The sequence below is a fragment of the Podarcis melisellensis genome (assembly GCF_964234715.1).
Source record: "Podarcis melisellensis genome assembly, chromosome: 16".
In the NCBI taxonomy this organism is placed as follows: domain Eukaryota; kingdom Metazoa; phylum Chordata; class Lepidosauria; order Squamata; family Lacertidae; genus Podarcis; species Podarcis melisellensis.
The window spans coordinates 11942665-11959565 of record NC_138533.1 but is presented as its reverse complement, the minus strand read 5'-3'; the positions used below and the strand labels follow the sequence as shown (position 1 = coordinate 11959565).

The window sequence follows — 16901 nt, the reverse complement described above, 5'->3', positions numbered from 1 at the left end:
GACACGACTAAACAACAACATATTAAATGAAGTAGTGCTGGCTAAGGTGATGCCATTTGTAGCTCGATAGGTTGGAGAAGGTTGCAGATGGCACATTTGTTAAGCCTTAAGGTACCACAAAACTCTGTTGCTGTTTTCGCTGCCAGGATCTCACATGCTTCACTCGCTCCTGCAAACCGTGCGGAGGTCAACCGCACTCTGGCTGCCACGGCCAGAAGAACCGAATGCGGGCGCTGTGTCTGGCTGAAGCTTGGCCGGTGGGCCATCCCCCTGCCTTCTCTTTTCTCTTTCCTCCCTCCTCCTTGCTTGTCCCACCAGTAGGTAGACTGCCCCTGGCAGTGGAGGCTCCACGGAGCTCCTTCTCCTTAACTGGTAGGTTCCATTTCCCGGGTGACCTTGAGAAGCGGGGCTGCGGGGAGAGAGCGGGACGCGCGCACACCCAAGTCTCTCCCACCCGCGATCGGACTGGTTAACCACGCGGGGGGCGTTGGCCAAGAGACGACCTTTCCCTCGCCTGCCCCCCCCGTCCTCCTCCTCCTCCGGGCTCCTGCTGCTCCTCTCCGGGCGCCACGTTGCCAGCAGCCGCGGCCGGCGCGCGTTGTTGAGAAGAGCGCAGCAAGCGCCTTGGAGAGGTGGGGGGGGGGGGGACCGCGTTGTCCCCGCCCCTCTGCTCTGCATATTCATCTCCAGGCCCCGCCCCCACCAGCTGGAGGAAGCCGAGTAGGAAGTGGGTTGCGATGTCCTTTTGTGTCCTACAGCCGGAGCGAGGAGCGAGCGCGCAGCCCCAGCCCATGGCCCGGCCGGTCCCCGGCGCGCGGGGCCACTGAGCCGCCCCGCTCGGACACAGCTCGGACCCCGCCGCCGCCAGCGCTTCCTGCAGCTCCCAGCCCTTGGCTGCGACCAAGGTCAGTGCGATCGTGAGAAGGAGGAGGAGGAAGAAGAAGCGGGGTGTATTCTGACGATCGCGCCCCCCCCCGATCCCAGCCCCCTTCTCCAAACCGGCTCCATGTGACCGGCGCTTTCGTTGTGGGAGGTTGGTTGCCTTGCAGGGAAAGAGAGCGCCCGATCCAGAAAACAGGGGGCGGGGGCAGGCAGGGTTCTGGAATTGGGGGGGACACACACACCACGGTGCCCCCCACTCGGGGGCAGACGCGCGTCAGTAGACGCGCCGGCGCCCCCAAGTGCGCCAGAACTCACTCACATGCAAATAGATATCGGTGTATTACGGGTGTACACACGTCTATTGCGGCGCCTCTGTTAGTGTGGCAGAGGGCAAAAATCATGTGTGGGGGGGGAGTGGAGAGATGTGTGGGCAAAGATCAGGGGCATGAAAGTGCTCGTGTGGATGTCCCAGTTGACGCTGCCAGGCAGAGTCGTGCTCCTGCAGCAGAGTGCGCAGACCTGGGGACTAGCATTGTGGGGCATGGCGCAGCCGGCGGGGGGTGGGGTACATGATTTAAGGTCACATAGTGCGGATATTGTGTGTTGTGCAGGTGTAGGTGAGTCCCTCGTAGGCACCTGTGTAGGCCTGCTTGCCTAGGTGCAAGGGCACTGAAAGAGAAATGCTTGCGTATGTACAAGGAGGGCGCACTGATGTGCTCACAGCCGCACATGGAGATGTTGAAGTGCTGCGCCCAGATGAGTGGAGAAGTCTCCCTTGTGTGTACAGACACGGTCTGCATATACCCCCTGCAGCTGCCAGGATGGGAAAACCTTTTCGCAGCCATGTGCATAGCAAACTCATGCGCGCCTGGGCACGTGTGAACGGAAAGGACTCAGACATGAGAGTGCCCTGTCTCTTTTGCCCAGCTGGCCTCACCGCTCGGCCACTAGGGGGCACTGCGGCCCGTAGTAAGTGGGGTGTGCGGGGGAGAGTGACAGAAGTGAACTGCAGAAGGGTCAAAGGTCATGGGCACACAGGCTTTCCACATGGAGCCCGAGAAAACATGACCACACATTGTTCAGCTGCAGGGAGGTGGTGTGCAGAGGTGTCCGGGAGGTTGAGACAGCTGCCCTGATTTCACAAAGTCTCCTGCTTTATGGAGTCCTGAGAACGATCAAAAGTCTGTGGCCAATGGACTTTTCTGAATGGCTTCTGCCTGCTGGGTGTGTGTGTATGTTTGTGTGGTGGGTTGGGAGAAAGTTGGGCAATGTCTCCTAGCCCCCTCTCTCTGGCCCATGTTGCCCCCCTCCTCCTCTTGCATAAACTCCACTCTTGTCCCCGATTGGGAAAGGGATGATGCACTGATCCACAGAGGACAAAGGTCCTTTGACTGGCCTGGCAAAAGTGGGGAGGGTAAACCTATTAATAGAGACACAGAGGGGGTGTCACTTAGGGGTGCGGGGGCAGAGCGGCATGCACTGAGAGGTGTCTTGCGTGCCTGGAGTTAAAGACGCTGTCCTAGGGTGATTACTGGTCTTTCTCTTTCGCTCAGGGCACACAAATAATGATAGATAATGAACCACAGGTGCTTATTATTTGTAATATTTTCATCAATTTTGTGTGTTTGTTTATGGAATCTGTATCCCGCCCTTCGTCCCAAAGGAGCCCAGGGCGGCAAACATCGAAATGTGAAAGCAGTACAATTTAAAAGTCATATTTGCCGTTCATCCCTGCACTGCAGGCCTAGTTGCTTTGAGGAGGGGTGTTTAAAAACGGCTCTCCCTGGTCACTTTTGCCCCTTCTCCAAACTCAGAAGGGGGAGGGCAGAGAGACACAACAACCTCCCAATATGTAGCCAGGACATCAGTATGAAATCTTGGCTGCTTATGGAAGGAAACCTCAACAATCCAGTGTCCAGAAGAGGTGGGGGGGGGCAGAGAGCCTTAAGCTAAGGTGTGCAGGAGATGGGAGGGGGGCACAATTCATGTGTGGGAGGGTTAATCTTTGTTGCATTGAAGTTGCAGGGGCAGGGAGGGGGGAGAGAAGAGATGTCAGGTTGCTGAGCCAAGCGGCTATTCCTGTCCTCTGCGTGTTTACATTTAACTCTCAAAGCCCCAGAATGTTGCTGTTCTCCAAAGAGGCGGTCAGGGACAGGACAGGACCGGACCAGAGGCAGCGAGAGTGCACTGCCTTTGATGCTATCGCCAGCCCTGCTTGGGTGCCTGATTGTATCTCCCTGGAGTGACCTTGAGGCCGCTCCATTCTTCCAGCAGGATGCTGGATCCCAAGGCCAGCAGCTGTGGGGTGGACAGTGTGTAGGTTGATGAGATAAAGGGGGGGGGAGGCCTACATTGCAGGGCCTTCATGGAGTGAGGAACACTCTCCCCCCGCATTCCCACACATAGGACGCTGCCAAAAAGGCAGTAAATTTTGAAGAGAGTCTCTTGGCCTGTCTGAATTAAGCCACGGTTGGCCATCCCAAAAGCTCTTCCTTGCTATGTCTCCATTAATGGAGTTGAATGTAGAATTGGGGTATATGCTATCACTTCCTTCAGTGGAGGGCAGCTCCCCAGATTGAGCAGCGAAACTGGAGGCCCCCTAAACTCAGGTTGATGAAATTACAGTGGTACCTCGGGTTAAGTACTTAATTCATTCCGGAGGTCCGTACTTAACCTGAAACTGTTCTTAACCTGAAGCACCACTTTAGCTAATGGGGCCTCCCACTGCCGCCGCGCCACCAGAGCACAATTTCTGTTCTCATCCTGAAGCAAAGTTCTTAACCTGAAGCACTATTTCTGGGTTAGCGGAGTCTGTAACCTGAAGCGTATGTAACCCGAGGTACCACTGTACTGGGGTTATTGTCCCCCCCCCCCCACACCCTGACTCGGTTCTTCTGATTGATTTGTCGTCAGATTCTTCCTCCTGGTTGGCTAACTTGGCCTAGCCCCCCAAATTCCATGCTGGTCCCTGATTGGGTGGTGGGTTTGTGACGCACATCCAAGTGACAGGGCAGGATTTGGGACGGCGCACTGTGGCTCACTGCTCTTTGTCACAGCCCGGCCGCCGAATTCTGTTTGTGATTGTGGTCCCTTCTGAGTGAGAAACGGATTAATCATCATTATTTTAAAGGGTTGCCTTTGAACACCACCTCTAAGCTTTATCACACTGAAGGGCTCCGTCCATTTTTTAAGAAAACGGGACTTAACCTGTGCAACTCTGTCAGTTTTTAGGATGCTGGATCTACATGTACACTACATATTTAAAGCACTGAATACAGTCGTGACTTTCCCCCAAAGCAACCTAGGAATTAAAGGTGCACAGAGTGATTTATCAGTCAATCTTTCTTCCCAGGGAGCTCCAGCCGTTGTAGCTTTTGGGGGGAAATAGGGGTCTCCGGACAACTCTCAGCACCCTTAACAAACTGCACCTCCCATAATTCTGTGGGGGGAAGTCATGACTCTTTAAAGTGGCATCAATAGTGTTATGAATGTGGCCTAGGAAGCGGAAATATTTTCCAACATTCCTTCTGGTTCAGTTTTTTTTTGTATTTCGTGACAGCTCTTCTCTGACGCACCCCATCTGTGTCCTCTTTCCTGCAGCCCTCTCCAGCCATGTCATCCCGGGAACGCCGGGCAGAGTTTTTCATCAAAACGGAGCCGGCCTCCCCAGACAGCCTCGCCCAGCACAGCCCCAGTGGCTCTTCTGACACCAGCGCCAGCGGGGCCCCACAAGAGCTCGAGACCGCTGGGGCGCTGCCTGCCGGGACGGGGGCCTCCCGGCGACGCCATGATGACGACCCGGACGAGCCTCCGGGGCGGGGGAAGTACATGCTGAGCGCCATGCCCAAGCGGCTGTGCTTGGTGTGCGGGGACGTTGCCTCAGGGTACCACTATGGTGTGGCCTCTTGCGAAGCTTGCAAGGCCTTCTTCAAGAGGACTATCCAAGGTAGGCCGCTCCTGCCTGGGCGCTGTAAGAGAAGTCTGGGGTTCCCCTAAAGCTGTTAGGGAAGAAAAGGGGTCTGGTCTTTGTTTGGGGAAGGGCAGCGAGAGAGCATCTGCTTTGCATGCAGAAGGTTTCAATTCCCGGCATCTCTGGGTCAGGCTGGGAATACCCCCTACCAGAAACCCGGGAGAGCAGCTGCCAGTCAGGGTAGACAGTACTGAGCTAGATGGACCAATGGACTGACTTGCTATAAAGCAGTTTTTGATGTTCCTAAAAAGGAAGAGCCCCTGCTGGATCAGGTCATCTGGTCCAGGTGTGGGGAAGCTTTGAACCTCCAGGTGGCGATGGACTACAACTCCCATCAGTCCCTGTGAGCGCCGTCAGTGGTCAAGGATGATGGGAGTTGTAGTCCGGAAGGCTGCAGGTTCCCCCACCTGTGATCTAGTCTCAAATGACACACAGACCATTCTGAGACGCTTGTTGCCCCTCTGGTAGACTGTCTCTTAAAAGTGAGGTTCTGTTTAGCTATCACGGTGAATAGATGTTAACAGGGTTGGTGCCATGGTGGGGGGTTGGGCTGTGCTGTTCAGGGATATTCTAGGTCTCTTTCCTAAATGTTCAGCTTACTTGAGGAGGGGGTGGAGAAAGAAGTCCCTTTTACTTGTGGAGATTAATAAAACTGTAGGAAGTCTGAGTATGAATGAACTTTATTGCGCATTATGAAAGGGCTTTGCAAAAGCAAACACCCTCGCTTCTTGCTCACACATAGTTTTCTCCATTAACAGAGTTTAATTGACATTTACAGCATCAGGCATCAGCACATCACTTCGTTAAAATCATTAAAAGGTCTCCCATAACCCCCCTCCTAAAAAAAACCCCACCTTTTGAATGTAAATTCCTAGCTGCTGTGGCAAACAGCACCAACCTATAGGATGCATTTTACCAAGTTGGTCTGTAAGAAGTACTATAATTAAATTGCTGCGATCAAGTGTGCAGCAGCTGTGAAAAATGTGAATTCTATGTTGGGAATCCTTAGGAAATGGTTTGAAAAGGGGGCTGGGGAAAAACACTGCCGAGATTATGTCTTTATGCAAATTATGGTGCAGTATGCACTTGAAATACTATGTACGGTACTGGCTTCCATGCCTCAAAAAGGGATCTTGTAGAGCCGGAAAAGGTTAAGAAAAAGAACTGAACAAGGGGGTGAAGTAACTGCCTTAGAATCATAGAATGGTAAAGTGGGAAGGGAACAACCCCCTGCAGTGCAGGAATTCTGCCCACAGCCATCCCTGCGTGGGCTTGTGAGGAAAGGCTCCAGTATTTGATGCTTTGGGAGTTTAGAGTAAGCGGGGACTTGGTAGAGGTGCATAAAATGTGGCGAGCCAAAAGTCTTGGGAAAAGAGCCTACCTTTTGAAAACCAGTGAGATTGCTGTTGCTTCCATGCCCTGCCTGTGGTCTTCCCATGGGCATCTGTTTGGCCACTGTGAGAAGAGAATGCTGGGATTGGATAGGCCTTTGGCCTGATCAAGCAGGGCTCCTTTCATGTTATTAACTTCTCATTTTGGTCCTGGCTGTTCTTCAGGGATTCCCCGCCATGTCTGGCCACCTTTGCACCATACATTAAAAGCACTGTGATACCTCTTTTAACAGACATGGTTTCCCCCAGAGAATTCTGGGAGCCTTAGTTTGTTGAGAGTTGTTAGGAGACCCCTATTCCCCTCGCAAAGCTTCAATTGCCAGAGTTCCCCGGGAAGAGAGATTGTTTGCTTAACAATTATCAGAAACGTTTATCTATGAGAGGAATAGGGGCCTCCTCCTAATAATTCTCAGCACTCTTAAGAAACTACAACTCCCAGAATTCTCTAGGGGAAGACGTGGTTGTTTGGCATGGTACAATTCTGTTTTAAATGTATGGTATGAATGTGGCCTTAGACAGACACCCTGTCTGTCTCTCTGTCTGTCTGTCTGTCTGTCTCTCTCTCTCTCTCTCTGGATGTCCTAGAATCATAGAGTTGGAAGGGACCACGAGAATCACTTAGTCCTGTCCCCTGCAATGCAGGAATGTTTTGCCCAACGCTGGGCTTGAACCCGACGCTGGGCAAAACGCTGAGCATGAAGAGTCTCATGCTCTACGACTGAGCCACACACTTTCCCCAATAGACTTCTCTTCCTCCATGAACTTACGGAATTTAAGAAAAGAGCCATTTCAGTTCAGTGCTGTTGCCTCACCTTCTGCTGGGGGAATTCCATAAGTTAAGTATGTATTCCATGAAGAAATACTTCCTGAACTTGTGTAATTCCTGAACCCTTGCACTGATAACTCTTCCTTGATCTGGTTTGTAGCACTGGATAGGGGCTGATGGATAAAAGCACAAGAAGGGCCCACAAACAGGCTGTAGCCTCTCCCGCCTCATAACAAGTAATTTGAGGTATACTATTACTGCACCTGGAGGTTCCACTTGGCTAATGTGGCATTTGGAACATAGGACGCTACTTTATCTCAAGTCAGGCCATTACTTCATCTAGCTCAGCATTATCTACCGACACTGACTGGCAATGATCCTAAGTTAGTCACGTCCATTCATCTCAGTGGATTTAGATTTACTCTATGTGTGACTAACATGGGCTGCAAACATTTGTCTTCTTTGCTGCAACAGAGGTTTTTATTTTATTTATTTAGAAGCATTGCTTAATTTTTTTAAAAAAAACAACCTCTGCTAAGTGGTGCAGAGCTAAAGCATTAAGCAATACTATTAAAACAAAAATAAAGCAACAACAACAACCCAGCAACGGTAAAACAGTAGTGTAAAAAGCTTCTAAAAGCAAATTAAAAACAGAAATCCAGTGAAATCAAACAAATAAAATTTTAAAAAGGGTCAGGGAAGTGTGGGGAAAAGGAGTTGTCCTTACAAGACATCTGAATTTAAAATGTCCTATTAAAGGGCGAGAGACACACAAAAAACCCCCAAAACTCGGAACTCATGACTGAAGCTTCCACTTAAAATGCAAACATCATTTTGATATAAAAATGCTTTCTTTCAACAAAATGCAAGAGCCAGTGCTGATTACTCCTACTACAATTTATTACCTGACCTTCACCCTAAAGTCCTAGGGCAGATTACAACAATTACAACATTATTAATATGTGTGTGTGTGTGTGTGTACATACAATATTTCAATATCACACAGAAATTAGGTGGGTCCTAAAAATATACACCTCAAGTGTCAAAAGTCAGGGTCAAGAAGTACAGTGGTTAGAATGTTAAACTAGGACTTGGGTGACCAGGGTTCAAATCCTCATTCGGCCAGGAAACTCGCTGGGCGATCTTGGGCTCAGTCACTTCCTCTCTGCCTATCCTACCTCACAAGGTTGTTGTGGGAATTAAGTGAGAAGGGGGAGAACCATGTATGCCACACTGAGCTCGTTGGGGGGGAGGGAAGTGGGATATAAATGCAATAAACAAATAAATTTTTTGAGTAAATGCATATATATTATTTATACTATAGGTTTTTTAAGCTTTCCAACCCTTTCTCTTTCTCTCTCAGGCAGCATTGAGTATAGCTGTCCGGCCACCAATGAATGCGAGATCACAAAGCGGCGCCGGAAAGCCTGCCAGGCCTGCCGTTTCACCAAGTGCCTGCGCGTGGGCATGCTGAAGGAAGGTACGGCTTTGGGCCTCGGGGCCTAAACTTCTGGCATGGCGCCAAGGTTGACGGGGCGGGAGGGTGCACAGCAAATGTGAAATGGCTTGTGGGGAGAAGAGGAATTGCAGGAGGAAGACCGAGCTCCTAACAGGTTGAAAATGTTCTGAATCGACTTTGGTCTTCTCCAGGGGTACGTCTCGACCGGGTGCGAGGAGGGCGTCAGAAGTACAAGCGCCGGCCTGAGGTGGAGGGTGCCACTTACCCCAGTGCATTCGTCACCCCACAGATTGCTACGGCGACCACCAAGAAACCAGGTAAAGGACTGCGGTGCCCCCCTGAACCCCAGACTCTTATCTAGAGTTTGGGGATAAAGGGGCCCAGGGCGTGTGACCCATACAGAAGTGTACTATGTCTCCACCCTAGAGCCAGAGAACATTTTTTCAAGCCAGGGGCCACATTCTCCTCTGGGCGATGTTCCGGGGACCACATGCCAGCGGTGAGCAGGTCCAGAAGCAAAAGAGGATGACGGAAAGAATATTTATTTTGCCATTGTACAATGGGCTAGTTTTCCACAAGCACCTACTGTATCTGTACCACTCTTCCAAGTAAGCAAGAGGCATTGCTAGAGTTCAAGGATGCTGTTCAGCTAGGCCAAAACACTTAAGGAGGGTTTGAATCAGAGCCAGTGAAGAGGTGTGGCCCAAGGAGAGTTCTGAGGGCCAGATAGAAAGGCTCGGAGGGCCACATTTCACTCCTGGGCCTGAGGTTCTATCCCTACGAGTGTCTCATATAGGCTTGGCTCTCCTTGGACTCCAGAGTGTTTTATTGAACCAGAAAATGCTCTGCCTTTCCCCCCTTGTTGAAGCTGGGCTTCCTTTGTCTCTCATCCTAACCTTAAGGAGCCACCAATGGTACCGTTTTCACTGTGGAATTATCCCCTTGGAAAGGGCTTCTGATGTGAGCAACGCTTGTTACCTTGGCAACCTGGCAGGCACAACCCTGGGAGGAAGAAGAGGAGAGCGTAGGCCAGGATTTAACAGCTACGCTTTCGGGTTGTAGAACATCCGCTATTGCGCTCCTGGGCCTGTACTATTGGGAGGGCAGGGCATTGCACAATTGAATGTTCCCCTTTCTAATGTACATTTAAAAAATGGGTGCATCTGAGAGAAAGCTTATCTGTTTTTTTATATGCCACTTACTGCTAAACAGGCTTCTAAGGAGTTTATAAATGTAAATCCCACTTATGCTGTCCGCAGAGTCGTCAGTGCTTTAATGTGCTGTAACGCATATGCAAGTTCAAAACGGAGAGTGGGTAATGTGACCAGAACATCACTACTGCATACTTTGTTGAAGTTTATTATCGTTGATTGTTGTAACAGAAAATACTAAAAGCAACTACCCCCAGTTATTCCAGGATCCCTAATAGGCTAACTTCCCACAAGCAAGGAAGAAGTTGCTGTTCTATCCTTGCGGAGCATTCAGACATGTGTTTTACCCACAAACACGTACACACACATGTGTGGTACATTCTGGAGTTCCAGGAGGATTGTGTCATCTTGGTTTTTCTTGTGTTTAAAGTGGCTCTTAGGCTGACAGGTACAGCTATGTTTGATGGCAAAATGAGAAAAGGTGAGAGAAAAACGTGGGCCCTGGCCTCCTTTGGCCCACTTCCCCGATTAGATCAAGGCTGAGGAACGTGTGGCCCTCTGGACTCTGTTGGACTCCAACTCCCATCAGTCCCAGCCAGCATAGTCAATGATCAAGTATCATGGGAGTTGTAGTCCAGCAACTCCTGAGGGGCTCACAGGCTCCCTGTCCCTGGCCTAATTGCCAACCAGCATTAGCTGAATTTGGGGATATTTCCCCCAAGCGAAGAAAGAGAGATTTGTGAATCTGGAGTGTACAGCTTACTCCTGACACTTTTCTTTCTTTCATCTTTGATCCTCACCATCCTCTCTTCCACCCCCACTCCCTGCAGCTCCAATGAACACAATGGTGTCGCACTTGCTGGTGGCGGAGCCTGAGAAGTTGTACGCCATGCCCGACCCTGCACTTCCTGACAGTCCCGCCAAAGCAGCAAGCACTTTGTGCGATCTGGCTGACCGGGAGATCGTGGTCATCATCGGCTGGGCCAAAAATATACCAGGTGAGAGAGAAGGGTTGGCTCAAAGTCATGCCTGTCCAGCTGTTGCACAGATATTACCTTGCCACTGTCCAAAGACCCACAACGACTTCTGGTCCATTGCTGAGCTTGGCACAAGGCTCAGGAATACTCCGTTGGGATCCAGAGTTGGTGGTGATGCGTGGGGCACCTCATTGCTTTCTCTCTTTCTGCCATCCACTCTCTCCCGGCAACTCCTGTTAAAGCATCCATGACAGATGGCCATCCAACCTCTGTCTAGAAACCTCCCAGGAAGGAGAGCCCATCACTTTCTGAAAAAGTCTGTTCCACTGTCAAACAGCTCTTGCCATCAGAAAATTCTTCCCCGTGTCCGGTTGGAAACTCCTTTATTGTAGCTCGAAGCCATTTTTGGGGGTCCTCCCCTCTGGAGCAGGAGAAGGCAAGTTTGCTCCACCTTCCATGTGACAACCCTTTAAATACTTGAAGATGGCTATCATATCTCCCCTCAGTCTCCTCTTCTCCAGGCTAACCATACCCAACTCTCAACCGTTCCCCATAAGGCTTGGCTTCCAGACCCTGGATCATCTTGGTTGTCCTCCTTTGCACACATTCCAGCTTGTTAGCATCCTTCTTAAATTGTGCCCCAAACTGGACACAGTGCTCTAGGTGTGGTCTGATCAAGGCAAAATAGTACCACTCTATTCGTAGAATTGTAGAGTTGGGAGGGAGCACAAGGGTCATCTGTTGCTTCCCTTGATATGAAAGCTACATTTCTGTTGATGCAGCCTGGAATAGCGTTAGCTTTTTTGCTGCTGCATCACACTGTTGACTTGTGTAAAACTTATGGTCTAGTAAGACCCTTAGATCCTTTTCACTTGTACTACTAGCAAGCCAGGTGTCCCCCATCTTATATTTGTGCTGCTGGTTCTTCTTGCCTGAGTGTAGAACCTGATATTTGACTCTTTTGAGATTCATTTTGTTATTTTTGGCCCAGTTCTCTAGTCTAAGGTCATCTGGAATCACAATTCTGTCTCCTGCTGCATCACCTACCCTTCCCAATTTGGTGTCATTTGCAAATTTGATGAGCTTCCCCTCAATTCCTTCATCCAAGTCATTTATAAAGATGTTGAACAACAATGGGCCCAGGACAGAACCCTGCAGCACCCCACTTGTCACTTTTCCCCAGGATGATGAGGAACCATTAATGAGTACTCTTTGGGTTCAGTCAGTCAACCAGCTACAAATCTACCTGACAGAAACCTCATCCAAAAAAAGCAATGAATCATTTCTAAGCACCCACACTTGGTTGCTTGGAATCAATTTCTGCTCGCCACAGGCCACCCGGCAACCAGTTAGTTAGCTGTGAATTAATCCCTCTTCATCCTTTCCTTTCCTTTTCTTTCCTGTTCTGTCCTTCCTGGCTCAGGATTTCCGGCACTGTCCTTGGCGGACCAGATGTCTGTACTGCAGAGCGTGTGGCTGGAGGTCTTGCTGCTGGGGGTGGCCTGGCGTTCGTTGCCCTGCGAGGACGAAATCGTCTTCGCGGAGGACTTTGCTCTGGATGAGGAGGCGGCAAGGGCGGCGGGGCTGCTGGAGCTCAGTGGGGTGGTCCTGCAGCTTGTGCGCAAGTACCGGGCCCTGCGCCTGGAGCGAGAGGAATATGTGCTTCTCAAGGCCTTGGCGCTTGCCAACTCAGGTGAGTCCCTTTCACAGGCAGAGAGATGCCAGGCGGGTGAGGTGGGGGCTTTCCCCACAATGTTTATTGTTTCCTTTATATCCTACCTTTCCTCCAGGGTGACATACATTGCTCTGCCCAGATTCTCCATATTCTCCTCACAACAACCCTGTGAGGTGGGTATGTGACTAGCCCAAAGTCTAAAGCCCTAAACGGCCTCTGCCCAGTATACCTGAAGGAGCATCTCCACCCCCATTGTTCTGCCCGGACACTGAGGTCCAGCTCCGAGGGCCTTGTGGCAGATCCCTCACTGTGAGAAGTAAGGTTACAGGGAACCAGGCAGAGGGCCTTCTCGGTAGTGGCGCCCGCCCTGTGGAACACCCTCCCATCAGATGTCAAAGAAATAAACAACTACACAACTTTCAGAAGACATCTGAAGTCAACCCTGTTTATGGTAGTTTTTAATGTTAGGTGTTTTATAGTTTTTGATATTCTGTTGGGAGTCGCCCAGAGCTGCTGGGGAAACCCAGCGAAGTGGGCAAGGTATAATAATAATAATAATAATAATAATAATAATAATAATAATAATAATAATGGAGCCCCACCCATCTGGCTGGGTTTCCTGAGTCATTCTGGGTGACTTCCAGCATATACAGAAACATAATAAAGCATCAAACATTATAAACATCCCTATACAGGTTTAAAAAGTGCCCCTCAGCAATCTCAGTGCATGAATTAACATGGCCAGGCTGCCCCTGTCCAAGAGTGGCAAAAGGAGAAAGATTACCAGGAAGAATGGACGAAATTTAAAGATCATTTAGTTAAATATGTTAAGTTTAATTAATTGGAAAAGCTTGCAAATACCAGATAGGCTTAGGATTTAAATATGCAATGTGATGAATTACTATGTTTAATGCCGAATTGGAGAGAAAGAAAGATGTTCAGTGATCAAGTTAATTTTATAAGAATATTGGTTTTGGAAAACCGTTAATAATGATATACACTGAAATTCAACCAGCGGGATACGAGAATGTCACTTAACAATGTTACTAAGTTAGGTTTAAACACGGTTGAGATTTATGTTTGTTTGTTTATTTGTTTATAAAATTTGGAAAATCAATAAGATTTTTTTCTGGAAAAAACAAAAAACAAGGGTGGCAAAAGGCACTCCCGGCTACTGAAACTCCCGGAGTCTCTTCCATCAAGCTAGGGGGTCCTAATCGCTGCTGTGTGCCTCTATTTCCCACCCTTCCTGTTTCCTCCAGACTCGGTGCATATTGAGGACATGGCAGCCGTGCAGCGGCTCCGGGACGTGCTACACGAGGCCCTGCTGGAATACGAAGCGTCGAGGCGCCCCGAGGAGCCCCGCCGGGCCGGCCGCCTCCTCCTCACGCTGCCCCTCCTCCGCCAGACAGCCACCCGCGTCCTCCACCACTTCTACAGCCTCAAACTGGAGGGCAAGGTCCCCATGCATAAGCTTTTCCTGGAGATGCTGGAAGCAATGATGGACTGAAGGAGGAGGCCGGGAGGGGAGGGCAGGGGGGCAGGATTTGGGGGGGGGGGAGCAAAGTACAGACTGACTGGTTATCGGGGATTGTTGCGGGGGGGGCGCACGTGCAGAAATGGAACGGGGCTTGGGTTTCCCCCTCCCACACAATCCCCCCTCCCAGAACCGCCGCTCGTCTGCCTCATGTTAAAAAAACGCATTTCAATGTATGCAAATGTGATAGCTGCCCATTGCTTTGCACTGAGGCTGACTTTTTTTTTCTTTTCTGAAGAGAACAGACCCCATGGGGGAGGCAGAGAAGTTTTTTTTAAAAAAAAAAAACCACACAAAACACCAGCCCTTCTGGACGTCAGAGGCTGGGCTGCCGCAATGTGGGGCAGGGAGAAAGGGAGACAGAGAAAGTTTTGACATTCACACTGGAAGCCATACTTTAATTTTTAATTTATTAACTTGGGGAGGGCAGGGGGTGGGTGTTAGCCACTGTAGCTCTAGCCTGGAAGCCATATTGCATTTGCGAGGCATGGAGAAAGGGTAGTTGTTGGGGAGGGTTGTGTGTGTGTGTGTGCGTGTTGGGGGGGGGGGTTGAATGGTTTGTTCTTGCCCCAGGATGCAGCTACAGGATAGCACGGGATGGAGAGCAGAGACAGGAGGTTCGCGGCCTCTTTCCTACACCACTCGAACGCCATCTTGGTTTTGCCCCTGGGCTGGGCCCAGCCAAATGCACCTTAATGAGGGCGAGAGTGTCGAAACCGCAGAGCCACAGCTCTCCAGAAATAAGGAGGGAGAGAGATTTGGGGAGGGGAAGGAAGACCCACAACACTTTTCTTTTCTTTTTGACCTCCTTTCTGCCTCCTTAGTACCACGTCTCTTCATTAGGGCGTCTCTCAGGGGACGATAGTCCACCCCCCGTTTCTCTTTCCCTCACAAAGGCCCACCCTCCCTCTGGGAATGTTGCATTATCACTTATAAGCAATAATAATATTAATAATAATTATTATTATTTAAAAACTTGGGGGAGGGTCCCCATGATGCAGGGGGGAGAGGAGGTTGTGTCTTACGTCGTTTCTGCTTTGCATGGAGTCTGCCTTAAAAAAAGTGGGGAAAGGGGTGTGTTTGAGTCTGCGGCTGCAGTGGTGGGAGTCCAGCCCCCTCCCCGCTCCTCCTCTGCAGAAGGGAAAAGGCAGGGCCTTTCACGCTCCATCCAAAGTTCTTTCACTTAATTCCCTTGTAGCAATAGTTAAAAAGGCAATTTGTGCTTTTTTTTTTTTCAGGTGTGATTTCATATCAACCCCGCTCCCACAACTCCCCTCACACTACGAGGCTACGCAGCTAGTTCCTCCCTGCGTCCCCATTAAGCCAACCCCATCTTACACCCAAAGCAATAAATAAAACCTCTTCCCCGCCTCTCCTTAATTCCCTTTTGACCCGCCAAACCAGGGGGGTGGGGAAGCTACGTTGGCCCACCAGCTGTTGGGACTACAACTCCCATGGGCCACGCTGGCTGCAGGGGCTGATGGGAGTTGGAGTCCGACAACGACGCTTGCGGTGGCCTGCAGCTTCCCTGTTCCTTCTCTAATTTAAACCAAGGAGGGAGGCTGCATGGCCTGTAGCTGAGAGCCGTGTACATAGCAATATATTTTACTGTATATTTGTTGCAGGAAAAAGAAATCTACCCCATTTCTGGCTCACTTCCTTCCCCCCCACCTACACATGGGAGGTGGGCTGCAGCCTCCCTTGCCCTGGTTGCGGGGGGGGGGGAGGGGAGAGGAGAAGCTGGAGAATTTTTTTTTGTATTAAATTATGTGTGTGTACATATTATAAATACCTCTGATTTGTGTATAGGCGGCTACACATACACATTCATAGAGAGCTCTATTACTGAACAAATTAAAAAAGGCCATTGCGGCCTGACAAGTCAACTGCAGTCTGTTGTTGTCTTACTGCGTGCTGTGTGATGAGGCTGGGAAAACACACTGTCATAGCCCAGGGGGGAAGGTGTGCCCTCTGGATACACAGGTATTTAAAAGCATTGAAAGTACTCAATGACCTGAGGTTCTGTCCCCCCACCCCAGCAGAAAGTAATGTATTTTTACCCGCGATTTCCCAAGAAACTTTGATTTCTTAATAGAAGCTCAACAACTTGAGCTGCCCCCCCCCAACAAAGCAAAGTTAGGAAAAAGTCAGCTGAGCTTGTCATCTAAATTACAAGCACCCTGGGAATGAATGAATGGCCTAAGAAAACTTCTATAAGGTGGTCAAATGGGATAATCTAGCTGGAGGTCTTACGAACAACTCCCTGTTTACATCAGTGAAATATTGCAGGGTGTGATGCTGGGGCTTTCTGATATATAGTTCAGTTTTTCTTCCCAAGGACTTGTCCTTAAGAACATAAAGAGAGACTTGTCCAGTCCAGCATCCTATTCTCACACTGACCAAATAACACAATGGGAATCCCACAGGCAGGATCCGAGTGAAAGAGCAACTCTGGCGCACTTGCGATTCCCCCGCAGCTGGTTTTCAGAGGCCCATACTGCCTTTGACAGTGGAGGCAGAGCTTAAGATAGCCACTGATAATGTTCTCCATGAGAAATGATCCAATTCTTTTGTATAAGCCATGCAGGTAGGTGGTCATCGCAACATTTATTTTTTATAAATCGCCACCTATCAGATTCTTGGAATTCTCCCTAGGCCACACCCCTTCCTCGTCTTGCTGTGTAGCCTCCCTGGTTGGAATGTGTCCTTGAACTCTGATAATCCATGCTTTTTACTGGCCTGGATGAAGAGATCTTTGTGCATTTGTAGAAATTTCTGGAATCTCCTCCAATATCCCGCTTGCTTTTCCCCACCTACCACTGGCACACGTTCCAGCTGAAAGAGGCATGAGGTCCTTGGAGGGGTGGCCGAGTGTCAATGTGGGCCTCAGATCAAAAAGACTTTGTCATCCCTGTCTGAATCCTCTGTAATAGTGACTGGAGCTCTGGGAGGGTGAATGCACTTTCCCATCTAACCCCCTCAAAGTTCAGGATGAGGAAATTGGACCTCCTGATAATTGAGGCAGGGTCTGAGCGGTGATGGGATAGCGCCACTTTGCCCACTTGAACAAACAGCATCAGGCCACAGATGACT

The 16901-nt window shown here is 49.8% G+C and overlaps 1 protein-coding gene across 1 annotated transcript; it reads left to right on the top strand.

The window, feature by feature from the left end:
* The first annotated feature begins 736 nt into the window (after positions 1-736).
* Positions 737-15688, top strand: ESRRA (estrogen related receptor alpha). The gene is made up of 7 exons (XM_081892728.1): positions 737-905; positions 4483-4828; positions 8373-8489; positions 8660-8785; positions 10450-10617; positions 12020-12289; positions 13534-15688. The coding sequence occupies exons 2-7, from the start codon at positions 4495-4497 to the stop codon at positions 13779-13781; spliced, it is 1263 nt and encodes a 420-aa protein (XP_081748854.1). The 5' UTR covers positions 737-905; positions 4483-4494; the 3' UTR covers positions 13782-15688.
* The last annotated feature ends 1213 nt before the right edge of the window (positions 15689-16901 follow it).